Source organism: Heptranchias perlo, chromosome 28 (genome assembly GCF_035084215.1).
Source record: "Heptranchias perlo isolate sHepPer1 chromosome 28, sHepPer1.hap1, whole genome shotgun sequence".
Taxonomy (NCBI): Eukaryota; Metazoa; Chordata; class Chondrichthyes; order Hexanchiformes; family Hexanchidae; genus Heptranchias; species Heptranchias perlo.
The window spans coordinates 36,563,034-36,590,709 of NC_090352.1; the positions used below are offsets into that span (position 1 = coordinate 36,563,034).

General features: G+C 38.3%; 1 protein-coding gene across 2 annotated transcripts in view; it reads left to right on the forward strand.

The window, feature by feature from the left end:
• brip1 (BRCA1 interacting helicase 1) overlaps nt 1-27,676 on the forward strand; it is a 200,265-nt gene that overhangs the window by 13,894 nt on the left and 158,695 nt on the right. For both annotated transcript variants that reach the window (XM_068008500.1, XM_068008498.1), the window contains exon 7: nt 15,976-16,263. In XM_068008500.1, the coding sequence (XP_067864601.1) occupies nt 15,976-16,263 (288 nt within the window). The remainder of the gene's footprint in view (nt 1-15,975; nt 16,264-27,676) is intronic.

Genomic DNA, 27,676 nt, shown 5'->3' on the forward strand with positions numbered 1-27,676 from the left:
GGTAATGCCGTTGAATGTCAAGGGGAGATGGTTAGACTCTCTCTTGTTGGAGATGGTCATTGCCTGGCACTTGTCTGGTGCAAATGTTACTTGCTACTTATGAGCCCAAGCCTGGATGTTGTCCAGGTCTTGCTGCATGCGGGCTCGGACTGCTTCATCATTTGAGGGGTTGCAAATGGAACTGTGCAATCATCAGCGAACATCCCCAATTCTGACCTTATGATGGAGGGAAGGTCATTGATGAAGCAGCTGAAGATGGTTGGGCCTAGGACACTGCCCTGAGGAACTCCTGCAGCAATGTCCTGGGGCTGAGATGATTGGCCTTCAACAACCACTACCATCTTCCTTTGTGCTATGTATGACTCCAGCCATTGGAGAGTTTTCCCCCTGATTCCCTGTCCTGAATAAATGTTTTAACAACAGTGTCCATAAACAGACTATCCAATGGACCAACCAGCATGTCTGGCTGGAGGAAATTGCTATGTTAGGGTGGGATGAGGCCATGGAGGGATTTAACAGGGAGGAATGAGAATCTTGACGTTGACTGGATGAGGCAACATAATTTAAATCTTTGAGCAGGCAAGGAGGTATAACTGGGTGTCGTCGGTGTGCGTGTGAAATTTGGCCCCATGCTTCCGGATGGGGCCACAGGTAACATAAATGCTGAAGAGGTGGGGACCAAGGATGGAACGCTAGGGTTCTATATAAAGAAATTATAAGAAGCTTTATGGGAACGTATATGTACCCCTTTGTAGACAAGTTCCATTTCATATTGGGCTCTTTAGAGACTTTCCTATGTCTTTTTGTTTCTGTGTATCATTTCTAAATAAATTTCGACAGTAGTTTCAGTCAGAACGTACTGGTCTGGTATTTTCCACCATTTTAGGTGACAGGAGGATGTAGTGAACTATACTGTGATTCAGGGTTAATTGTTAGACCTGAGTTACTCTAATCCAAACACAACAGTGAGTAAAAATGAAGGCTTTGGTTCATTGGATATCCTGGTTTAACAACAGTCTCCATAAACAGACATTTAGTCAAGAAAATGTAATTGTGGGGAAGCCAAAACTGTAAAACTACCATGCTGTATAATTTCTTGGGGTGTTTAAATGAACCCACAACCTTCTGACTCCGAGGCGAGACTGCTACCACTGAGAGAAGCCTGGCACCTAAATTGTGGCCTTTGAGAAAAGTGAATCACGGTTGTTGTTGTTGTTAACCTCTAATAATTCGGCCGTCAAAACGTCAGGAGATCATGTTTTGAATGTCTTGCATTGTTTTTTTGCTTTTGTTGGGTTTAGAGGCAAAAATGAAACGGGACAAGAGACTTTTGAGCTAAGTTGTGAGCAATTAGGGTGAGGCTTTCCTCCACATGCTGACGACTGACACTTATTGTGCATCCCAATGAAAGTAATAGCAAAAATAATGCTTTCCAATTTGATAGACTAAGAGACACTGAATTTAGTCAGTGTGCTGAGAACATGCCAGAAGAAAATTTCTTTGTTTAAAAAATTGCAGGAATGAATTGACAGTTTTTTTTAAAACATGGATATTCAATAATAGGCTTCTTTTGAAATTATTGGTTAAAAGCTAGTTCTCACCGGACGTGGAAAATTATGGGTGCATTTTCTATACACTGAATTTCTGTAGATTATAGTTCTAATGATAAATGTCAACCACAAGAGTTAAAATTCAGTTAATTGTTTAGGAATAGCAAAGTATTTTCTGTGTTCAGAAATTTAGGTACAAAACAAAAATGCAGATGAAGTTTTCAAAAAGCACTATAAAGTAAATATTACAGTTAGAAATAAAAATTAACACTGCATTTTGAAAATAATAATTTTTATTATTCTTTCCCCTTTCCAAACTTTTGGTGGGTATTGAAAAAATGCAATGTGTAGTTCAGTTCCATGAACAGTAGGGGATGTTGTTGTTCTGCAGCAGCAGACCTGGTTATATTATTTAAGGTTTCACCTCTGATACACCGAGGTCCTATTAAGACGACCACCTCGGAGGATTTATTTAAAACTGATGTACCATGTTGCATAGCCTGTGAAGGGGGCGGACCAAATCATCCATTTCCTCTTCCCCTCAGAACATGCTCATTTTCCCTCCTTTCAGATTCCATAGATGTTTACAGCACAGAAGGAAGCCATTTGGTCCATTGTGTCTGTGCCAGCTCATTTTGTTTTTAGAGCAATCCAAATCTAATCTCACTGTCCTGTTCTCTTCATATTGTCCTATATCTTCCTTGGCTTCAAATGTTTATCCAGTTTTCCCTTAAAAGGTGCAATGGTCTCTGCCTCAACCATTCCTGTAGTGAAACATTCTGTGCTACCTATATATATTTCTCCTAACCTCTTTCCTTACCCTCTAACCGAATGTGGTCTAACCGAATGTGGTCTAACCGAATGTGGTCTAACCGAATGTGGTCTAACCAAATGTGGTCTAACCGAATGTGGTCTAACCAAATGCCTTGTGCAGAATTATCATAACCTTTTTATTCTTGTACTCTGTGCCCCTGTTTACAAACCCCAAAATTATTGGCCTTTTGTATGGTTTTATTTACCTACACTTGCACTTTCAAGGAATTAGGTATTTGAACACCTAGGTGTCTCTGTTCATCCATACCCATCAGCATCTTTCTATTGAGTCTCCCATTCCTTATTTTCCTTTCTAAAATGCATCAGCTCACACTTCTCTGCACTAAATTGAAAAACCACATGCCTGCCCAGTCTATATCCTCCTGACATCTTTTATAGTCCTCACTATTTGCCAAACTCACTACAGTTGCATCATCAGTAAATTTCAATATCGTGCTTCATGTGCCCAAAGTGGGCCCAGCATTGACCTCAACGATACACCACTTCCAACACTTCTCCAATCTGAGCAACATCAATTAACCTCAACCCTTTGTTTCCTGTCCATAAACCAACTTTCTATCCATGCTGCTATGTTTCTTTTTCTACTATATGCCTGAATTTTTGAAACAAGTCTTGTCAGATGCCTTATTGTACGCCGCCTTAAAATTAAAATATACTACCTGCTCGGTGTTGTCTAATTATTTCTTTGCTAACGAGGTATTTTTCTGGTCTTTCCATGTAAATATGATTGGGACCATTGTCTTTTAGATGGCCCTGGATTTTGACAGCAGAAGATGACAAGATATATTCTGAGTGCAGAATTCTGTCCACAAAATCTCTGAAAAATTATGTTAAATCTGGGATAGCAAAATATCAAACTTGTCTGAGGCTTTGAGTCTTTGGAGATGTGCATCAGGTTTGGTTGAAATGCATCAAAGATATGAAGTTATCTTTGCAGACAAAAAGAAACCCAAAATTTACTTTACTCCAAATAAATACAGCATAGAAATTCAGAGCACTGAATCAAATCTTTCACTTTTTTTTTCTGTACTGTTTCGTTTTGGGTTCCTGAATCAGTACTCAAAATTTGTATCCAAAGCTGATAAAAATCCGAATTCAAGTGTAATTCTGATTTAAACAATATTTCTCATCAATCCCACTATGTGTTTATAATGTGTAAAACCACCGCGCCCTCTAAGGGCTGGAGTAGTAATGATCCTACAGATGATTTTGATTGCATTTAAATGCAAGGATTGGAAATCCAATTGCAGTCGTTGATTTTAGAAATGTTTATGTGAGCTATGATCAGGAACTGGGAGACAGGGTAGCATTAGATGTATTTTGCAAGGAGCAGTTTTTATGATGACTTGAGTGGGAGTTAAATTTACATCTTGAGGATAGGTAGGAGGATTGTTGTTTTTAAGTGAGAAGTTGGTTCTAAGTTCCAAATTTGGTTATGTTGCTTTAGCCACTGCACCACTCATTGTTTCAGTACCTGCAATACCTGCTTTACTACATGTCCAAGTCTCTCTCTCTAGAAAGGAAACAGCTAAGGAGAATCTTACTGAGCTATTCAAATTATTAAAGTGTAGATTGGCTACATCTGAACAGGAAGGGAACTTATAAACTGGCAAAATGGTTAAATAGAGAAGTGAAAAATCATTTAAATTGGGAAGAAAGGGGGTTTGGAAAATAAAAGCAATCAGAAAGAGCAAGTAAAGAAGGAACAGTGGACATGTGTTCCAAACACAACACCCATGATTTTGCACTAATAGTCTTATTGAGAAAGCTTGTGAGGATGGCTGATGTGGGAAATGGAAATATTACATTTTTTAAAAAAACCAAAAGGCTGCAGAAAAGAAGCTTGTGCCTGATCTTGGCCATGAGATGAGGGCGCAGTGCCAACTGAACACAAGGCTCTTTCACTGGGAGAGAGGGAAAATCAGAAGGCAATTGGCTGACTTGAGAGTGGTGTTGGCATAGGTCTTGGACCGGATTAAGTGCGTGAACTCTTGGCTGGTAGACTTAAACAGGGAATTGCGTTTATAGTATATATTTTTAAAGAGAGTGAAATTGGTACGTAGATGTGAAAATTAAAATTGTGTGACTACTAAAAGTTGTCCACAAACACCTTTGGGAATTTTGGTATGCCTATTTTCTGCTGTTTGGAGTGTGACAGGGTTAATGTGTTTGTGTTGATCCTGGTAAAATATCTATGCAGTTAATCTAGGAACAGCTGTTTCCCATTTACAATGCCAGATTCATATATCATTGGTACCATAATATTAAAGATCTAAAACTACTTTCTCTCCCCAAACCCCACTTGAAATAGGAGAACAGTTAAAACATTCATATACAATAAATATTGGTCGTACAATTCAATGCTAATGAGGAAATGTTGACAAAATAACTCGTTGGAGATTTGTTAAAACAAGATTAACTGATGAAATATTAAGTGCCTAGAAATGAACACTAGAACTGTTCTCATATGAGGGTTATGTAGTACTTACCAGGCACCCCATATTTCTGAAGACAGACTCTAGAAAGAATGGCCATGTCTGGAGGTACAAGGATTCCTGGGCTTAAGTAAATTACATATTTGACCCAAAGTTAATTCCAGGCTAGCAAATTCTTGCTGTGATTATAAATTGCTGTGGGCTTAAGTTTGGAAAAGCTATGTAATAGTTTAAACAACTTTTGAGGTTGCCATGAAAATACTTTAGATACTTTTTTCCATAAACTTTGTGTGCTTTTAGGTGGAGTGATGGTGCAATTTGTGTACCGACATGCTGCCTCACAGATTGCTGAAAGTACATTCAGACTGCAATTTTGCTTTGCATTGACACATTTTGCAATGTTAATCCAGAGCCTTTCCTAGTCACGTATTCCAAACATCTGTAGCCTTTTAGATGGAAAAATTTTGTGACTACTCTTACCCCTAACTTCCTAATTCCTAACCTGTATCCCCATTTCTGGTATGTTTTGTTGTAACTAAAAATAATTTTTAAAAAATGCATATTTACACATACATACAATATAATGTAAGTTATTGTACTCTTGGCGATAAGTACTGAATGTATTTAGCTGCAGAACAATTGTATGTTATGATATATTTCACTAATGACTAGTGATTTATAACATTGAGCAATAATCTGCAGTGAGTGATGTCAGCAGGCTGTAGAACAGAGAACAGTTGTGCTTGAGTTAGGGAACTCAGTGGTGTGGATCAAACTTTCATTGTTCACTGCTTGGGCGCAGCATGTGCTCTAACTCACTGCAGTGTCATGCTGTGGTACCATTACAGGAGGTTTAATGAAAGAGAGATGAGCTGGGAAGGGAAATAAAAAGTAAATAGAGAAAGTGAGCTAAAGAAAACACAAGCAGCAGTGAGAAAATAGACAGCACAAGTAATAGGAGATGAAACAGTAAGTTAGAAATATTATGCCATTTAAACAATCTCAGATTTGTTAATGATATTGCCCTTATAACATCTAAAACAGATTTGCAGAGACTAATTGATAAGGTGTAGGCGGAAAGTAGAAAATCTGGATTACACATTAACATAAAGAAGGCAAAGATTATATCTTTTGGGAAACATCAGGAAGATGTACACATTACAGTTGGAGGGGCATATGTGGAATAGTTTATATACCTTGGTTGTTTTGTGTCAGAGAATGGGGGTTGTGAAAAAGACATCAAAAGATGGATTGCACTTCCTTTTGCTGCTTTTGGAAGGTTAACCAAGAAATGGAAGGCTAAAGACATCTTGATAAAAACGAAGGTAAGAGTTTATAAATTGATGGTTATGCCCATATTATTATACGGATTTGTGTTGGAACATGAGAAAAGTTGGCGAGCAAAGGATACTAACAGCAGAGATGAGTTGGTTGAGAGAAATACTTGGAGTATCCAGGATGCAAAGGATCATGAATGATATAAGAACATGGTTTGGACAAGAAACAGCGCTTGTACAGAAGATTCAAGAAAGACCACTGCGATGGTTTGGGTATGTTTCAAGAATGGAAACGGCTAGAATACTTTTCATGGCCCTGCATACATGGAGCAAGAAGCCGAGGAAGACCAAGGAAGTGCTGGATAGACAATGTCAAGACTGACGTCACAAAAAGGGTTACAGATGATTGAAGAGGCCCGACTAGTTCAGAACCAACTATGATGGAGTGAATTCAGTCAACTTTATCATCACTGCTGAGCTGATGGACGGGAATTTAGTAGTATTAGTTGTACATATGTGAGGAGCTGAGTTAGGCAGCAATTTTACAAGTTCTGACTATTTAGCATGGATAATTAAGTGGAGGGGGGGGGGAATACAAAAATAATGCTGATGGTAGGTAAATGCATATATAATTAATTGGAGCTCTGCTTTATTTCTGACCTCAGTACCGTAACATAATTCTTCCAGGATTCATTTATTTGAGTCTTCCATAGTTTTCTTATTGGATTTCTACTAAAAGCAAGGTTAATGCAGAAATGCAATTTATGATGAGTGATTGTCAGTGTATGATTAAACTTTTGAAACAAATATACATTTATTACTGCTGTCAAAAGATAACATAATGTATGAAGTTTTATGAGGATAAATTTAACAGTTTCACAAAATAGTATAGTTGGGATTTTAGGGAGCCAAAACTTACTTGAATCATTTATGCTGATAGTGCTGCCTCTTTGTGGAAATACGATGCAGTAATTTAGAAATACATAAATAGCATTATCCAAGTGTATATATAAAAATGTAAAAAGAAAATCAAATTTTCAAGCTAAGTTGTAAATGTTAAGTCATGATGTGGGAGGGAGCCAGAAGCTTGCATTTACAAAATCCAGCAATGTATGTACTCTAGATTAAGATTGATTTACAAAGTCTACAGTAAATTTAAAAAAAAGTGAAAGTGGCTTTCTTAGAATGTGAAATTGCTGATATGCTAAGATGTCTCATCGTCGTAGCAACGTGGTAGAACCCCATAATGGATCATATCATGGTACTGCTCTGCCTCCCTAGAAAATACAGTTCTTATTTTCCATATGAATCCAAGTTGTTGAACAACGCTTAAGGATTAGAAACAATTATTTTTGATTAACTACTACAAAAAGGAGTTGGATAATGGTATGGTTGTAAGGGGTTTGGAGACTGTAGGGATAGGTATAGATTGTTTTGGAATTTTGATTGCTTGATCAGGAAGATTTTTATTTCTGGGAAGTAGCATCTGGTTATAGTGTGCTGTATTTTGCTATGTGTTCATAATTTTTTCATGTGCTTATATATGTTTATACACACACAGACGGACACACACAAATACCTATTGCAGGTTGAGAGAGGAAGTGGGAGTTCTGAGGACTGTAAAAGCAATTGGTACATCCAAAGGTGCATTGAAAAGCATCTTAGTGCTAGTGTGGCAGTCTTTCACACAATGCTATATTGCATAGAGATTTCCTTACAACGTTCATAATAGATTAAGAACGACTTCAATTACAAATTTCTGGAGACTGGCAGTCTGTTACAATGGAAGTCATAGCAGTGTCTGAGGGTAATTTACAGTAATAGGATGAAGAAAGTTACGGATTTGTATTACACTCTCTCACCTGACACCGCATTTGATCCCTTTCCTGTTGATTGACATTTTGAATGGGCCCTTTGAAATAAGCTCCAGCTTAATTAAAATGTTCGCTAAGTTAGCTGCGATCAGTGAGTGCCTGTGATAAATATTGAATTGAGTTCACCTGCTGGTTACAGAGAGTGCATAAACAGCTGCTTTGTGTCGCGTATCATGAGATCATCGGAGGAGAGCACCACTCTTGTAAGAAAAGGAACAGAAAGAATAGATGCTGAGTGATAGTATTGCAAGCTCACTTCTCTTCTGGTATCTTATCCAGGTGTGAGAGTGTGAGATTTCACACGGTAGGAATTCAGAATTGAATCATTCAGATGCCTTTTTAACTGTATGAAGTGGAAAAAGTTTGCTTTATGTGGCACCTTTTTTTCTCCTCTTTCACTTTCAAAAGTGAAAGAAAGAGCTGGTTCAGAGAATGTAACTGTTACCTGTTAAACTACACTCATGATAGTATTTGTTGATTAGAAAACTATTATGGGTTGAACTTTTTAATGGCTCAAGTTACTAAGTCCAGAAAGTTAAGATGCTTTCCAAGGAGTACATTAGTAAGCAGACAACCATATTATGTGTACTTCATAAGCTACAAAGATGGGCCAATAGATGGCAGCAAATGCTATGTCTTTGAAACCAGTATTTCTCCGTGTTCCACCAACAGGAGGCAGCCATGTTGCGGGATAGAGGCAAGCTATATACATTTGCTGCCTATTTAGCCTCCTGCAACTTACTTGGCATCTGGAGTGATCCAGACAGATGATGCTCATCTCATGAATGGCCGGCCTTTTCCATTGTAAAACATTGTGAAGATTGGAACTTGGAATTACATAGGTTTGAAAGAAAAGTCTCAACTGTTATACTTTGGAGTTGCTGCTTTTATAGTATTTAATGGAAAAATAACGAGTGGTGTAACAATCCTGGCATTTTCAGCTTTGGAATTTTGTCATTGGTCAGCAAAACCTCAGTGCTTAGGTTGAAATGGCAGCAAGATTGTGTTTGAAGGAAGGGCTGAAATTGGAGTCAAGAATTATTTGGAACTTAGAGAATGAATAATGTAATTAACAAAAGTAGAAGTTGGTCAGAAAGGATCTTTGTAGATAAATCCACAGCTTTGGAGATCTGGAACAGTTACAACAATGCCAACAGTTGGAAATCAAAGTACTGGTAAAGTGCAAGAACCATTTAAAAATAATTTTAACTCTTCTCCTAATTGAATGTTAATGAGTTGGCTGGTGGTAACTCTTCTTTCATCTGTGCGATTGATGATTTGCTTCATGTTGAAGTGCCAGAAAATTGTCCTGGCAGTAGTTATGTAAATATACATCTCCTGCTACAGATAGTTTTAATAGGGCACAGCAGTAAAGTTCCAACATGTTGTGAGCTGGAGTAGTAAGATATGAGTTTGTGTCTGTGATTCACAGCACATTAAGTTCCCAATTTCACTCATGGTATCAGGGAGATGTTAAATAGAGACCAAAATGCTTCCCCAAAGAAAAGGAAGGATGGCAGAGTTGTTTTGGGTTCTTGTGCACCTCCTAGTGGTTTATTGCAGAGTAATATTGGTGGAGTTTGGTTTGCCTGACAGGCCTCTTGGACAGAGCTTGGTGTGGGAATCCCTGAACTAGAGAGAAAATAATTTTAAAAACTTTATGAAAATAAAAATGAATTAATGCTTTATTGTGCCTCTAAAACATAGTTACAATACTATTTTTGAAAGGAACTGTATGATGTAAAGGAAAGCATCCCTTTGTAATAAAAACAGAAAATGCTAGTAAAGCTCAGCAAGTCAGGCAGCATCTGTGGAAAAAGAAACAGAGTTAACGTCTCAGGTCAAAGACCTTTCATCAGAACCCTTTGTAATGTCTGATCTAGGTCAAAGTATGTGTGCATCAATTATATAGCAATCACTAAAGAACTTAAATAAATTGCTGTGACAAAGAATGCTGAGTGAATTTCCTGACTTCGCTGATCTTAGTGAAAAAGAAGCAGGGATGTATTTATGGTCAAGTCTCTAAAATTAGAGACCGTAATTCCACTGATTTATAATATAACAAACAACTGTCAACCTTTCTAATGGTTGTTTGTCATCGAATGTGTACTGCAAGCACTATTTATACTACACCTTCATATAGCAGTTCCATTAAAAAAAAATGGCTGTTACAACTAGAGTGCATTTATATTTACTCCTGTCTGAGTTTGGCTAAAAATCCCAACATTGATTTAGTGAGCTAAAACTGATAGCAATGTGGGCAATACACTGCAATGCAGATGATTCAATGAGGTCAAGTAAAAGATTACTTAAATCAAAGTGTGACAAAAAAGATGTGGAGAAAATAAATCCTTGTTTGCAAAGGATTTTATAAGCAAGGGAAACTGGTAATGAAAGAATGCTGCAGGTGGCCAAGAATACTGTTATCCAAGTTGCATCATCTAGATTAAATATTGTGAAAACCATGGCACCACCTGTGATTTGACATAGTGATCAGTTGACCTTAGTGGATTTAGGTGGTGGCTTTCCATCATGATTACTCCAACGCAGAAGATGCTACTGCTATCTTTGGGTGAAACAGTATGGTGTAAGGTATTAAAAGCTCAGAAGATCGTAAATCACTTCTAATCCATAAGCGGCATAGAAAAACAATAGAGATTATAAAATAATTTCCGATTTAAATTCCTTATATGAACTCAGTTTGCTATTACACTTTATTTTTTTTGTCTGGAGATAGATGATAAGTGCAATTTTTACAAAGACTGAACAGAAGCTGAGCATGCACTTGTATTTTTCACCATGTTTTGATTTCCACATTTATGTTTTAACTGTTGTAGGTTATCACTGCTTCACAGGCTGATAATCCCTCAACCACAACTGTTCTGAGTTTAAAAAAAAATTCTCCTCCATTTTAAATTTAATTTAATCTCTATATTTGTTCAGACAATGCACCATTACTTGGCTGAAAGAATGAGCAGGCGACTGTCTCTCAGGTTTCTGTTTTTGAGCCATGAGATATTTAACTTGCTGGTTTTCCTAATTTTTCTGTTGGGAAGTGCATGGTCTTGTTTGTTCCTTGTCTTTGACAACAAGGGAAAAATCAGAGCTCATTGTGTTTATATTTATAAACTTCAGTAAAGTTTCTAAACAGATATAAATCTAGCTGTTTCAAAGAGTTAATTGAAGTAGTATTAATTGCTTTTACTAGGAGTCTATTTCACATACTTAATATTTTGTGTGAGGGATAGGGAAAAGAAATTTCTTGCAAGAGGTTAGTTAATTTTGAATTCTGGTCCTATAGTTCTGCAGATACAGTCCAAATAAAATAACCTGTTCAAGTCCATGCTATATGTGCCCCTTTTAAAGACCTGATTCATGTGTCCTTTCAACCTTCTTTCCTAGGAAATTTCTTTGAGTCTTCATTGTTTAGTGCCTCAAATCCCAGAATCATCCTAGTCCTTCTTTTGGATTCTCACCAATGCTTCAGTGCTTTTTTTTAGTGGAACCAACATTGCACAGTATTCTGTGGCCTTAAACAGTGATTTAAAAAAAACAACTTTTGATTTACAATGAAGTGCCCTTATAAGGCATCCTAGTACTTGATTTACCCTGTTGATGATAGCTTCACTTTAATTCAGATAATATTGTGTTCCATAAATATGCAGGATAATATACCAGCTAAATAATCAGCAAATTCATAGTGTTGGATACAGACGCTGTTAAGAAAATTGGACATAATTCTGATGAAACCAAAAGTTATCAAATTAAATATCTCATCATGCTTAGTTGTCTTTGGCAAAGTCGTACACTGTGAAAAATAGTATTTTATTCCTTGTTTTATTACCAAGGCATGAAGTGTAAAAACAGCTTCATTTGTTATTATCAACCAAAAAAAATGAAATAAGTTTAATGAGCAGGGCTGCAATAGCATGTATGCTAAATATTAATTCTCTGTTGTGTAGCAGAACGAAGAAATGTTTGCAGCCTGCTTAATAATGAATAGACTGACATGCCACTGCAGCAATCCCTCCCATAGATTAAGCATGCAGTATCGTGAGTGTTGAAGGGTTTTCCACACCATTGAATCAGTGGCACTCCAGATGATCTGGGAACAAAATATTTTTCAAAGCATGTGATCAAATCAGCAGCTGGATTGGCTCGTTTGCCTTCTCAGAAGATGGTTGTGTGATGTAGAGAGCCCAAGAAGTGGAGAAAATTGTGGAAAGGAAAATTATGGATGGGGAGAGAGCATATATTAAATATAAAAACCAAAAAAATATTTGTTTCCTTGTTAACTTTACTCTTTGCCCTTTCCTGGTTGATTGGAAATTCTGCAGATGGTTTCAAAATCATTAAGTAAACGAGACATAACTTAATGGAGAAACATTTTATTTCCATTAGGAAGTTTTGTATTGTCAATTGAAGTCAATTCACTGCATTGTTTTATTGTGGCTTTTTGAGTGCCACGTTATCAGAATCAAACTTGTGCTGTAGACTGAATAAATGCGGGCTCAAAGGCTTGCTGCAGTGTTCATTGCAAGCTACACGTATTACTATGTAGGCACAAACCATATCCGACATCACTGCACATATAACTTACATCCATGTGTCAGCTGTTTCCTGCCTAGCTGCTGACAAGAGCCCCATTCATAATTCTCCTTTTTATCCTTTCAATGAATAAGTAATTATTCAATATGAGGCAGGATATTTCGATCAGGCTATTTAGTGTACCAGTGTAGTGTAACAAAATCTGCTGTTATTGGCAACCTGAGAGGAGAATGTTAGAGTTCCTGCACTGATGTAACATTAGCTGCTTTGAAAGGCTGTTTATTTGGCACATCACTGAGCCTTTTATTCCAGTAACTGACAGCAGAGGATGGGTCACATTTACCCCTATTCTTTCATGTATTGTAATATTTAATGGCAGACAAGGTTGAGTGGAATGGTGGGTAATTTGAACTTGGTTTTCCACAGATCAGAGGCTAAAAAACAAGTTGATCCTTAGTATTGTGGTATAACCCAAACAGTGACTTAGCATTTGTTGCTGAAGGATGATCTTACTGGTTTAAGTTAAAAGGGGAGAATGTTTCTTTCTATTTCAGTATGGTGTGGTTGGAGGTGGGCAGCATAGAATAGCAACAACAACAGGGTAAATCTCTAAATACAATAGCATGAAAATTTTCCTGATGGCTGTTTTTTTCAAGGGCTCTTATACATTTAGTTAATATTTCACGATCTTTATTGCTGGTTGTTTAAGTTGTTTTTGTCCAATTTGCGAAAAGAATAAAGGTTATTTTACATTTTGCTTGTTTCAGGATCAAGATTTGAGAGAGCAAACCTCTGTGTGTTTGTAATTTGGGAGCTAGTCTCTGTAGTATGCCAGGCTCCAGTGTTTAATTTGGAGAATGCAAATACAGAGATCAGCTCCCTACTTTTACTTCCTTGACACATTTACACTATGGGGTGCAGCTGATGGAGAGAGAACTGGGTGTCTATTTGAGGCTGTACACCAACACTATAAAAGAGTCATAAATCTATAGGGTTCAGGCTGATGGACTGCTAGGTTCTTCCAGCACAATGAACTATTCTGCAAATACCAATTAACTTTTCCAGTTAGTTGATATGATGCGTGCTATTGTCTATAAAGATCTTAAAAATGGGAATGAGAAATCTGTGGAAGATATTTCCTACAATATGCCAAAATGAGTTTTAAAATCCAAACAGTAAAGTTATCATTTTAACTTCAAAATGTTAGGAAATAAACATGTACTCAAATTTAGTTTATGTTTCAATTCTTGGTTTCTTGTATTTTTCCACATTGATGCCTTATTTGAAGTACAGGAGAAAAGTGATCAGTATGTGTGAACAATGAAATAATGTGCTTTAGAGAGTTATAGATTGTAGTTGAGAATTTTTAACTATGTAAGTATGAAAACAATTTAAGGATGATAAAATCTCGGGGGTTTGTGATGCAAAGCCTCTGGGCTTGGGAGGAAAATTCAGCCAGGGTTCCTGCTCCAGATGAAAAGTGTGTGCGCAAAATGTCCCCTACAGTTGTATAGCCTTCCAAGTTTAGACTCTCGTGAAGAATGGCAACTTGGCAGAGAACATCTGAGAACGCGCTCTCTCGCTCTCCCACTCCGGCACTCTTTCTCTCCCTCTCTTTTTCTCTCTTCCTCTTTCTCACTCCTCTTCAAACCCTCTTCAAGAATTTATATTTGAGTTAAATTCAGGGAAATTGTACTGTAATTCCAACTGTATACAGCCTCCACAAGAGCTATGGGACAAACTTAATGACTTTCACACTCAGACTACAGTAGTATTTCCTTTCAGGCAGAAATTGCTAATAAAAGATTTGGACAATAAGAGGAATCTGAATCTTGGGTCTGGCTGGAGTATATTGCACAGCTCAAGGAGGCCTGAGGGAAAAAAAAAGTGTCACAAGTAGGAATATTTACTGGAGTTCTTTGAGGTGATTACAGATCTGGTGGATAAGGCTGAGGCAGTGGATGATAGCTACCTTAATTTCAGAAAGGCATTGACACTATCCAACATTACAGACTCATTCTAAGGTGCATTTATTAGGCTGGATTGATGCACGTTTGAAAGGTTGATAACAAAGGATGGTGACATGTATGGAGGTGCCAGAGTGGAAACAGATTGCCAGAGGAGTTGCACCGGGGTTGGTGTTTGGGCAGCTGATGGTTTATAAATGATTTAGCGCATGGAATTGTGTCCAAAACATCTAAATTTGCAGTTGATACCAAATTGGGTGCAGCGGTCAATGTTAACAAATGTGCGATAATCCAAAGGAATCTGGGCAGGTTAGATAAATGGGCAGCTGGAGCTGTAAGTATAAAGCAGTGAGGTTAAGTAAAAACGTGGATTACATGTTAAATGGCGATACGCTCAATATACTGGAGCAGGGAAGAGATGTTGGCGTTTTGGTGGATAGGTTGTTAAAACTGTTGATTCAGTATTTGCAGGCAGTGTAGAAAGCAAATAAAATGTTGGGATGTATGGCTAAGGTTATGATTTACTTAGTCTAAGGAAGTGATGTTGAAGTTGTATCTGGCCTTTTGTGAGCCATATTTGGAGTACTGTGCTCCGCTTTGGTCTCAGTATTACAGGAAAAAGTGGAATTATCGTTGAGAGTCTGGAGCAGGCTATGAGGCTGATTCCTCAACGTAGTGGGTTCACTTATGAGGAACAATAGTCCACCTTTGGGTTTTACTTTCTGGGGAAGAAGGTATGAAGAATTTGTATCCAGACAAGTTCTTTTGGGGACTAGGGAAACAATTTAAAATGAAAGGTGTCAGAAGGTGATGGGAAATTTAGGCAACTTTGAATTGTGGAACAGATTACCATTTGGGGTGGTGGAACAGAAAACCATAGCAGGCTTTTTAAAAACAAATGTCTGGATGAATTCTATTAAGAAAGGTGATACTGAACTTTTAGTTCCAGAATCACAGTAAGGAAACTAATAGAATTCAATGGGTAGGCTAGATGGACCAGTGGGCTTCTGTCCAAAACATTAATATGTACTATTTGTTTGCTTTGGTAATCCTGCTAAGAATTGGAGCTTCATTAATGGGATTGAAGACATTTGTGTAGATTTTTATAATACAGTCTAACAGACCCCCATTAAGACTAGTGCAGTAACTCTTTGGTAGATATTGATCTATCTACAGTACAGGAGTAGGGGTTAGCCATTGACAACTTGCTTCTTCTAAATTCTCATAAATACAGTGAATTAGCTACCAGCTATATCTTGGTTTGTACTGTTTTTCTTTCTATTTATACAATTAATGTAATTTCGCATCTGTCTGGTACCTTGTGAATGTAATTCATGTAAACAATTATAGTTCAATAAAGACATTAACTGCCAATATATTAATGGAATGATTAAAATTTAAATGGTAACGCAATAGTCACAGTTTTACACTACAAATTTATTTCAAATAAATGCAGTGGTATCAAATTGTTTTCTTACTTTCCCTTATAGGTACCTAGCCCCTGTACCCTGTGTACTTGTACTAGTTTGAAGACAAGTGGAAAATGTGAAGGTGGTGCAAAAGGAAATAATAATGGGAAGCTACAAGTCCCAAAAATATATTTTGGGACTCGCACACATAAGCAGATAACACAAATCACTCATGAACTGCGGCGTACAGCTTACTCACATGTTCGGATGACCATCCTGTCCAGCAGAGATCACACATGTGTCCACCCTGTGGTGTCGAGTAGCTGCAACAGGAATGAGAAGTGCAAGGAACTTCTAGAAGGAAAAGATGTAAGTAGTATTTACTCAGTTCTGTTTATGAACCAGCCAGGCATAGGTGTGATTCCCTTAGGGTATCTTTGATAGTCTCCTTCCTTCCCCAATCCTCTAAGATACTAATTGGAGCTGGAAACTGCAAATGGTTTGCTCATTATCATTGCTCATCAAAACTGCAACCTTTTTGTTGCATGTCTGTTAAGTAATTCAGTCATATTGGAAACTCACCTGCTTCATTTTGACCATTGATTATTGCAAGCTAGCACTGCTCATTCTCAAATATTTATACTTTTTTCTGCCATGCAGGGGCTGATTGAGCAGTCATGTTGTATGTATTTAGTTTAGATGTCATTCAGGAATCTACTTCCGAGCCATGTGGGGCAGCACAGACAAACAACTTTTGGCCATTGTGTTTGCGATGGACAGCCAGAAGTAATTTAATTTTGAAAAACTGGATCTAACAATAGAAACTTAGAAACAAACGTATTGGTCACTGAATTTTACAATAAAGTTGAGGGGAACATTTTGCTTGTGACCACTTTAAAACTGTTTAATTATAATTTGGTAGAAACAGAAATGTCCTGATTATTAATCTAATTTTCTGTTTGTACTTGGTACTATAAATAATTCCTATGTGCTAAAAACTTGTAACAGAATCACAGGAAATGAGCAATATTTAGTTAAACCAGATTTCGAAGTATTAACGCCTGCTGTCTTACTAGTCTGCTAACAATTCAGAGCACCTATCTCATGTGTGAGCTGGACATGGAGGCAGTTTTTTCAGTTTGTGACTTGCATCTCGTGGTGAAGGATCCGTCTGATTTGCGGAGGATGCGCGAGTGTTGGCAATTGTGCTCTGCAGCATCTTCTGCGAGAATCAACTGGGATAGATGCTCTGAATTATTAGTAGACGAGTGGCAGGTAGACTCTTTGTTGTAGGATCTCTGTTTTTAGCTGGAGCACCACATATCTGTTGTATCTGGAAGTCTACCTGAACCCCACAGAGAATGTCTGGCTCATAAATTGGACAGAGCTGGAGACAAAAGTCACCGCTTGTCTTGGATCTTGACAGGAATGCTCTTGAGTGTTTTCCTTCAGGGGAAGGGTGTTAGTCATAAACCATCTGGTGGCTGCCACACTTTGATACTGGCTGGTCACTTTGATCTCTTCCCCCTGAATTTGTCACCAGGCTCCAGAAGACACCGATTTCTTCTGTGACAAAGGTAAGCACTAGGTCTCTGTCAGAGATTTGAGTGTCCTGATTGGGGTGGGTGGTCAGATACTTGCATGCGCACCCAGGTGGTGACTTTTTGCCTTCAGCCACTGCAGAGATACCTTTTACACGGAACGGATTCTCTGAAGTGGTGTGTGCTGGCAATGTTGACGAGTAGGTCTTCTAAACTAGCCTGTGAAGAACACCTCTGCTTGCACTGCTTGTCTTTTACTGAGAAATGGTAAAACCCTGGAGCTTGGTTGTTTCCAGCATAGCGCCCTCCTGATTGAGGAGTCAGCTATTATGTAGAATGTACAGCACAGACAGACCAAGGGTGGTGGGGGTTATTGGTTGGTGCTTTTAGAGGTATTTGTTCTTATGGCGTTGGGCTCATGCTTAAAGTCAGTCCACCTGTCCTGCCTCAAAATAGAGCCATGTCTCCTCGATACCTATAATGAAAGGTCATCGATCTGAAACATTAACTGTTTCTCTCTCCACAGATAACTGCCTTACCTGCTGAGTGTTTCCAGCATTTTCTATTTTTATTTTCTATGATATCTAAGCTTTTTATAGCTGCATGTGATTGTAGTTCCATCATTTTATTTTAATACTTCTAGTGTTAACATAAAAACACTTTCAGCTTGCTGCTGTTGAACCCTCTCTTTATTCCAATCCTTTTGTTAAAATTTAGCTGAAACTGTAGTACTGATAGTGACTAATGTAGATTGTAATGTTAGATGTGCTGAAGCCTTAAGTAGGGGTCATGGTGAAGTTTTAAAGATTTCTATCTTGGGTGTTTTATCTGTGATAATTCACCTCCTTATTAGATAAAATAAATTTGGCAGAGTCCATGACGGTGCTAATTGTACATGGTCTGTTGGAAGGATTTTGTGCTTTATATTCTACATAAAAGCTCCATAAGTTCACTGTTTTAAAAGAAGATCTGAAAATGAAAGGTCAAGCACCTTGTGTTGGCCAAGTCACAGGTACAGCCGTGGCTCAGGGGTAGCATGCTTGCCCCTGAGTCAGAACGTTGTGGGTTCAAGTCCTACTCCAGAGACTTGAGCACAAAATCCAGGCTGACAATTCAGTGCAATATTGAGGGAGCGCTACACTGTTGGAGGTGCCGTCATTTGGATGAGTCGTTAAACCGAGGCCCCGTCTGCCTTCTTAGATGAATGTAAAAGATCCCATGGCATTATTTCAAAGAAGAGCAGGGGAGTTCTCCCTGGTGTCCTGGCCAATATTTAACCCTCAAGCAACATCACTAAAAACAGATTATCTGATTACCTCATTGCTGTGGGACTTTGCTGTGCACAAATTGGCAGCTGCATTTCCTTCATTTCAACAGTGACCACACTTCAAAAATGCTTCATTGGCTGTAAAGTGCTTTGGGACGTCCTGAGGTTGTGAATGGCGCTATATAAATGCAAGTCTTTTTTTCTTTTTAATACTTCCTGATAATGCACTGAATTTGGAAATCCTGGGACATCACATTTAGTTCAGATATTGATCTAAATTCAATGGGGTTTAAAGTATAATTGAGGATAAAAAAGGCACAGTAAGGATGAACATTTGTAGATTATGTTGATGTGGTATAGGCGTAGAATTTCCTTGGTCACCCATCAAGTTCCCTATATATGATGATTGCTAGTACACTCTGTGGTAATGCTAGAGAAATGGTTTGAAAGTTGATTGGAATTTTTGTGAACTGCTTTGTTTTTCAGCCTTGCCAAAGCTGCAAAGTTTTAAATAAATTTTCCACTTCTGGGCTGTGACTTTGGTGACCCAGAATTTTTGTTCGGACCGAGAGCCAGCCGAGATTGGTTTCATAATATGCTTCGAATACATAGTCTGTTTGACAAAATAAAGTATATATACTTTTAAAACGGGTTGACTTAAAGAAGGATGTTATACACTACAGCTTTGTTTTAAGGTTGATTTCCTGTAAAGTTTTTTTTATTACTGACATGTTTGTCTAATTTAATTGCTAATAGATCATAGCATTAACGAGAACTGAGTGTACCTTGTTCTGTTATAAACAGTACAACTAATTGCAGCAAGTTCATGTAAGGTATCATATTAAATTCCTATGCACTGACTCCTGGAATTTTATTAAAGAATGGAAACTGGCATTGATGTGGATAGACACTTTTAACCTAGAGTTTACACATAATAAAAGGCAAGGAATTAGTTATTGGACAAAGCTCCTTGGCGACTGGGTGTGGTAGAAGAGTCTAGCAGACCACTGTGTACAACTGAATTGTAGTGAGATACCGTCAAATGTTGTAATACAAACCCTGTGTTACAGTTTACCTTTTAAGCAATCTTGTTACCACAGCCCCAGGTGGCAATTAACATGAAGAATACAGCCACTCAATCATTGAGTCGTGTTATAGTTCATGTCAGAACGACAGAAACAGTCTTAAGCTTATCAGGTATAGCTGAGCATTTATGTTACACATTCTACTGCCTGAAGGAAGATTGGAATTGTAATGATCAGCAATTACACTGTCACCTTCGGTGTGTTTGTTTAGAAACATTATTACCCTTCGAGGTAAGATGATAAATAGATAGATGACAGATTGTGAGTGAAAGGATGTTTAAAGACACGTTTAATGTGCTATCACACTTCTAGTGACAGCTATATCCGAATGCTTGTGTTACAGTGTTGTAATAGATGGTCTTTCTCATTCTGCCATCACTCTTCAGCAGGCGACAGTGTTAAAATGCCCCAGGACTGTTTCTTTCAGAGAATTGCTCTGGGTAATCTGAATCAAATACTATGCTTTAAATTAGCACGGTTACCCTTTACTTTACACACATGCCAATTTAAAAACCATCATTATAAAACTATTATACATACCTCCAAATTTACTCTTGCTTTCAGTAATGTAAAGTTCTAAAATTGTTCTATACTGAGTTAAGCATCGTTTTCCTGTGATCAGATTAAAAAAAAATAGAATTATAATGAGAACCATATGGTGAATTCTAAGGAGACTCTGGTAATTTGAACTATTTAGAACTTCATGTGAATAGAAGTAAAAGTTAACTTTTTTGATTCAGTTGTGTGATTGTATGTCTAATGTGGATTGAGAGCTAGAAACTGCATCTTTTAATGGAATGAGATTACATTTAATTTACATGTTTAGTGGTCTTGGATGAGTTGTACTGGCAATTCAGTATTATAACACTTGATTGAATTTTCTTGAGAACCTCTCTGGCAAACATTATTCTGACTGAGTAGCAAGACCTGCTGCAAGACTGCTGCCTGTGATGCTGTTGAATTAGCCATGCAAATGCATACTACCTAGGTTGACTTTCTCTCTAGCGGCTTTTATACTGGTACAGTTTCAGTTTGAATTCTGGGGAACCAGAATCCGTGCTGTTAAATTCAACTTGCTTATCCCAGTGGCAGACCATGCCAGTATAAAAATACTTTTGCTCTTGCTATCCCTTCCCTCCGTCCCTGTGGGGAAGAGCCTAACCTTCATTGGAGACCTGCTGGCTAAAGGTTAGAAGCTTTCTGTGCGATAGAACTCTTGGGTGGGGCTGGGCAAAGAGAAGACCTACAGTCTACTGTTCAGTGGCATAGCATGCAATTATGCCAACACACCAAGCCGACATGCTGCCTTGAAGGTTCAAAAGCTTAGCTATGTGACATTATGAATATGGGGAATAAAACTGTGAATGAAACTTAATGTTTGTGAAAAATAAACATTGAGGTAAGTTTTCCTGAAGACTCTAAAACTTGAGATGTTTCAAAATGGCCCACTATTTGAGAAGATTGTGCTGAATGATACAAAGTGAAATGAGGGGGATTTGTGGAACTATAGAATACTGCTACTTCTAAGTTATTTTTCTTGAAACTTTTTACTTCTATTTTTGGGGATGTTATAACTATTTGACCATGGTTCTTGAAATGATTTTTTTAGTGTTGGGTCAGAATGAAATGTTGACATAGTTTTATTATCTGTAAAAATAATTATCAATTAGTACACCCTGAACATTAAATTTGACTTATTTAAAGGTGAAACAAGGTTCAAAAGACAACTATACTGGCAAATGGAAACTGTTAGCTGCAATGTAAGTTACTGTTTTACGTAAGACATTCTAGCATAGTCTGCAAAAATTATATTCACTAAGAAATGTTCAGCAGCTTAAACAACAAAAGTAGCAACCTAAATATTTTTCTCAATGAAAAATATTTTTGGAATTAACTAAAATCTTTTATATACGACAGAAAGTCTTCAATGGCAGGACATCGCAATCAGTTTGTTTATTCCATAAAATTGCATTTATATCAATTTTCAAGGTAAAGATTAGTTTAAAAGCTGGTACAAACTAGTTAAAATTAACAGTTCAGAGCTAGTTTTTGTTAGGTAATTTTTTTTTGTCATCACCAGACCAAAACTGTTCTATAAAATAGATGTGGAGATGCCGGTGATGGACTGGGGTTGACAATTGTAAACAATTTTACAACACCAAGTTATAGTCCAGCAATTTTATTTTAAATTCACAAGCTTTCGGAGATTTTCTCCTTCCTCAGGAACATTTGCCTGAGGAAGGAGAAAATCTCCGAAAGCTTGTGAATTTAAAATAAAATTGCTGGACTATAACTTGGTGTTGTAAAATTGTTTACAACTATAAAATAGAGCCAAAGTAATCAAATCCAGAGCATTCTAGTTATTAAGCAGGTAATGACTATATAAAAATCAGGTATTGATATTTTGCTATGGAAGACTGAATATTGTAATTGGTAGTTGTTTTTTTACATTGCCATTGCTTGTAAAGCATGTGTAAACCTTTCAATGCATCTGGCTTGATAAAGATAGCAGATATGACTATGGAAAGCTAGAATTTAATTCTTAGTTTTTAACTTTTTTTAGTTCATCACCATTAGTAAGGTTCTGTGAAGTAGGATCAGTTTCAGACTTAATTCTTTTAAAAAAAAATGTGCAGATGATAGATACAGTTGATAAAGATAGTCAATAACAGTGGAATTTTAAAAATGTCATGCCCATCATTTTCTGCGGACAAAATATTAATGAGTTGGTGGATTTTGCAACAGGTATTGGCAGTGAAATTAAGCTGCATTAGGTGCCATCTTTCTGATGAGATATTAAGTTGATGCCCCATCTGCCTGTTCAGGTGGACATAAAAGATACCATGCCACTATTTGAAGAGCAGAGAATTCTCAGTGTCTTGGCCAGCATTTATCCCTCAATCAACACCATCAAAACAGATTAACTATTCATTTAATTTTGTTTGCTGTTTGTGGGACGTTGTGTGCAGGTTAACTGCCTTATTTGCCTACATAACAGCTACACTTCAAAAGTAATTAATTGGCTGTGAAGTGCTTTAGGATTTCTTTCAAGGTTCTTTCCCAGCAGTATTGCCACATGAATATCACAGCTGATCAATACATGAACAGAAGTGGAGCAAGCTAAGACTGTGTCAAATTTCGCTCTCTTGGTGAAACTTGAAACCTTGTTGTCCAATTTAGAACTGACACAACGCCTCTCATATAATTGGTAGTTTTAAGTATCAGCTAGATTTAGAACCTGATGTAAGTGTTAAAGAAAGAATTTGAATCAGTATAGCACCTTTCACAATCTCTGGAAGTTTGAAAGCAATTTACAATCAATGAATTACTTTTGAAATGTAGTCACTGTTATGTAGACAAACACGGCAGCCAGTGTGCACACAGCAAGGTCCCACAAACATCATAGAATCATAGAAGTTTACAACATGGAAACAGGCCCTTCGGCCCAACATGTCCATGTCGCCCAGTTTATACCACTAAGCTAGTCCCAATTGCCTGCACTTGGCCCATATCCCTCTATACCCAACAGTGAGATAAATATCCAGATAATCTGTTTTGGTAGTGTTGTTTGAGGGAGAAAATGTTGGCTAGGAGACTGGGAGAACTACCCTGCTTTTCTTAGGAACATAGGAACAGGGGTAGGCGATTCAGCTGCTCAAGCCTGTAGCACCATTCAGTTAGATCACACCTGATCTGTACCATATCCGTTGATACCATTACCCAATAAAAATCTGTTGCTCTCAGTCTTGGAAATTTCATTTGACTCAGCACCCATAGCTTTTTGGGGGAGAGAATTCCACATTTCCACTGCCCTTTGTGTGAAAACGTGCTTCCTAATTTCACTCCTGAATTGCCTAGTTCTAATTTTAAGATTGTGCCCTCTTGTTCTGGATTCCCCCACCAGAAAAAATAGCTTCTCTATACCTACTCTTATTGAATCCTTTTATCATTTTAAACACCTCGATTAGATCACTCCCTCAACGTTATAAACTCAAGGGAATGCAAGCCAAGTTTATGAAACCTGTCCTCTTAATTTAACCCTTTAAGCCCTGGTGGTATTCTGGTAAACCTGCACTGTACCAAGGCCAATATATTCTTGCCGAGGTGCGGTGTCCAGAATATGAATGCAGTACTTCAGATGAGGTCTGACCAAGGCCCTGTACAACTGAAGCATGACTGCCTCCCCTTTGAATTCCAACACTCTTGAGATAAAGGACAACATTCCTTTAGCCTTTTCGATTACTTTTTGTACCTGTGCACTAGCTTTTAGCGATTTTTGTACCTGGATACCCTTATCCCTTTGCTCCTCCACAGTTTCTAGTCTTTTGCCATTAAGAAAATATTCTGATTTGTCTTTCTTGGATCCAAAGAGGATTACCTCACAGTTGCCCACATTGAGCTCCACCAGTTTTGCCCACTTGCTTCTTTGAATAATGTCATGGGATCTTTTACATCCATCTGAACCAGCGGACGGGGCTTCAGTTTCACGTCTCATCTGAATTATGGCACTTTCGGCATTGCAGCATTCCCTTAGTACTGCACTGAATGTCAGCCTAGATTGTGTGCTCAAGTCCTGAATGGAGCATGAACCCATGGCCCTCTGATTCTGAGGTAAGAGTGTTGCTGAAGAGCCAAATCGAGACATTATGGCAAATATGCTGATGCTTTATTGCACTAAACTGAATATGGTTTAATCCTTACCATGTTCATGCCTCTTTGTACCTCTTAGAATCATTGACTGATCCAGCATAGAAGGAGGCCATTCAGCCCATCATGCCTGTGCCACCTCTTTGAAAGAGCTATCCAATTAGTCCCACTTCCCCGCTCTTTCCCCATAGCCCTGTAAATTTTTTCCCTTCAAGTATTCATCCTTTTCCCTTTTGAAAGTTACCACTGAATCTGCTTCCACCACCCTTTCAAGCAGCGCATTCTAGATCACAACTCGTTGCATTAAAAAAAAACTTCATGTCCCATCTGGTTCTTTTGCCAATCACCTTAAATCTGTGTCCACTGGTTACTGACCCTTATTGTATCATAGTATCATAGTAGCTACAGAACAGGAGGAGGCCTTTCGGCCCATGGTGCCTGTGCCGGCTATTTGAAAGAACTATCCAATTTGTCCCATTTCCCTGCTCTTTCCCCACAGCCCTGTAAATTTTTACCCTTCAAGTATTTATCCAGTTCTCTTGAGAATTACTATTGAATCTGCTCCACCACCCTTTCAGGCAGTGCATTCCAGATCATTACAGCTCGCTGCGCAAAAAAAAATGTTTCCTCATGTCGCCTTTGGCTCTTTTGCCGATCACCATAAATCTGTGTCCTCTGGTTACCGACCCCTCTGCCACTGGAAATAGTTTCTCCTTATTTACTCTATTATACTTCTCTCCAGTCTGAAAAGCAATCGTTCACCACTACTCTCTGCATTCTGTCCCTTAGCCAGATTTTTATTAACGCTGCCACTGTCCAAAGGGACTTAGGGGTTCAGGTACATAGATCGTTGAAGTTTCATGAACAGGTGCAGAAAATAATCAATATGGCGAATGGAATGCTGGCCCTTTATATCTAGAGGACTAGAGTACAGGGGGCAGAGGTTATGCTGCAGCTATACAAAACCCTGGTTAGACCGCACCTGGAGTACTGTGAGCAGTTCTGGGCACATAAATAGTGTGGCTACAAGAGCAGGTCAGAGGCTGGGTATTCTATGGCGAGTGACTCATCTCCTGACTCCCCAAAGCCTTTCCACCACCTGCAAAGCACAAGTCAGGAGTGTGATGGAATACTCTCCACTTGCCTGGATGAGAGCAGCTCCAACAACACTCAAGAAGCTCGACACCATCCAGGACAAAGCAGCCCACTTGATTTGCACCCTATCCACCACCCTAAGCATTCACTCCCTTCACCATCGGCGTACCCTGGCTGCAGTGTGTTCCATCCACAGGATGCACTGCAGCAACTTCGACAGCACCTCCCAAACCTGTGACCTCTACCACCTAGAAGGACAAGAGCAGCAGGCACATGGGAACAACAATACCTGCACGTTCCCCTCCAAGTCACACACCATTCCGACATGGAAATATATTGCCGTTCCTTCATCGTCGCTGGGTCAAAATCCTGGAACTCCCTACCTAACAGCACTGTGGGAGAACCTTCACAACACGCAGCGGTTCAAGAAGGCAGCTCGCCACCACCTTCTCGAGGGCAATTAGGGATGGGCAATAAATACTGGCCTTGCCAGCGACACCCACATCCCATGAACAAATAAAAAAAAATTTGGAAAAAGCTGTCAATAATCTTAATTCCCAGTTTTCTGTCAATGTTGATCTGAAACTGGCCTCAGGAAGGGCGAAGAAGATGCAGGATGGTTTTCAATCCGATTTCCACCCGCTCCCCTTTGTCCTTGTGGGGATGCATCAGGATTCTGCTTAAAATCTACTTGGAATTGACATAGAGATATGAGATTACTGAATAAGACCATAAGACCAAGGCCATTCGTCCCCTCGAGCCTGCTCCACCATTTAATGAGATCATGGCCGTTCTGATTTTTACCTCAACTCCACTTTCCCGCCCTTTCCCCATATCCTTTGACTCCCTTGCTGATCAAAAATTTGTCTAACTCAGCCTTGAATGTATTCAATGACTCAGCCTCCACAGCTTTTTGGGGTAAAGAATTCCAAAGATTCACCACCCTCTGGGAGAAGAAATTCCTCCTCATTTCCGTCTTAAACGGATAACCTCTTATTCTGAGACTATGCCCCCTGGTTTTAGATTCCCCCATGAGGGGTAACATCCTCTCAGCATCTACCCTATCGAGTCCCCTCAGAATCTTGTATGTTTCAATAAGATCTCCTCTCATTAGTATTAACAGCAAGACAAATTTAGGCTGGTTAAAACAATAGATAAGATGAGATTTAAAGTTTAATGTGGATTATCATTCTTCTGAAGGTATATTTTTGGTGCATATTCTTTAATTGACTTTAAGGCTACAAAGTAAAAACTGAAAGAATGTGTAGTACAGTATTTCTTTCCTCCTTCGCTTAACGGGCTGTTTGGAATTGCTAAGAAAACCATTTATACCTTTGGTGAAAGGTGGGGTAGCGTTCTGAAAACAGTAATGATTTTTTCTACATTACACTAGAGGAAGTTACACACCAAATTTGTCTATATTGTACCCTCACTATGCTTGCTTGAACACTTGAGTGATTTATTGATACTGTCACTGGATCAAAAATAGAAAATATTCTCTTTCCCAGCACTGTCATCATCATCCTTGATGAGCACAAATGTCTATTATCTCCTATCCCTCCCTTAAAAATATTGAGGAACATTTGAGAAATACATACTTTTTTAATAAAGGCCAATTTTTAATAGCTTCATCATAAATATAAGATGAAAATTGATGCAAGCTGCATCCTAGTTAAATATCTGTTCAGAACTCAAGACTACAGCAGAATTCCAAGGGGTTCTAAACTGAAAAGTACTAGGTGTTAATTCTTGATCAGGTTAGAATAAATGAGAATATACAAAGGCATCAACATGATTTCTTGAAGCTTTTAAAGTCACTTTACAACCAGATTATTTTAGGTTTATAAAAATTAATTTTTATACTTTTAAACCCTTTATGCAAATTTTGAATTAGCACAGCGGTAGAAATCTGATCCCTGAGACAGAAGGGTTGTGGGGACTAGCCCCATTCCAGAATTTGAGCACATAATCTAGGCTAACACTCCAGTGCAGAACTGAGGGAGTATTTCTTTTGTCAGAGGTGCTGTCTTTCGGATGAGAAGCTAAACCGAGGCCCCATCTGCCTGCTTAGGTGGATGTATAAGATTCTTGCCTGGTTATAGTGTAGGTTTTGTGGCTTTAGTGTCATATATATGCAAAAGCTGCAA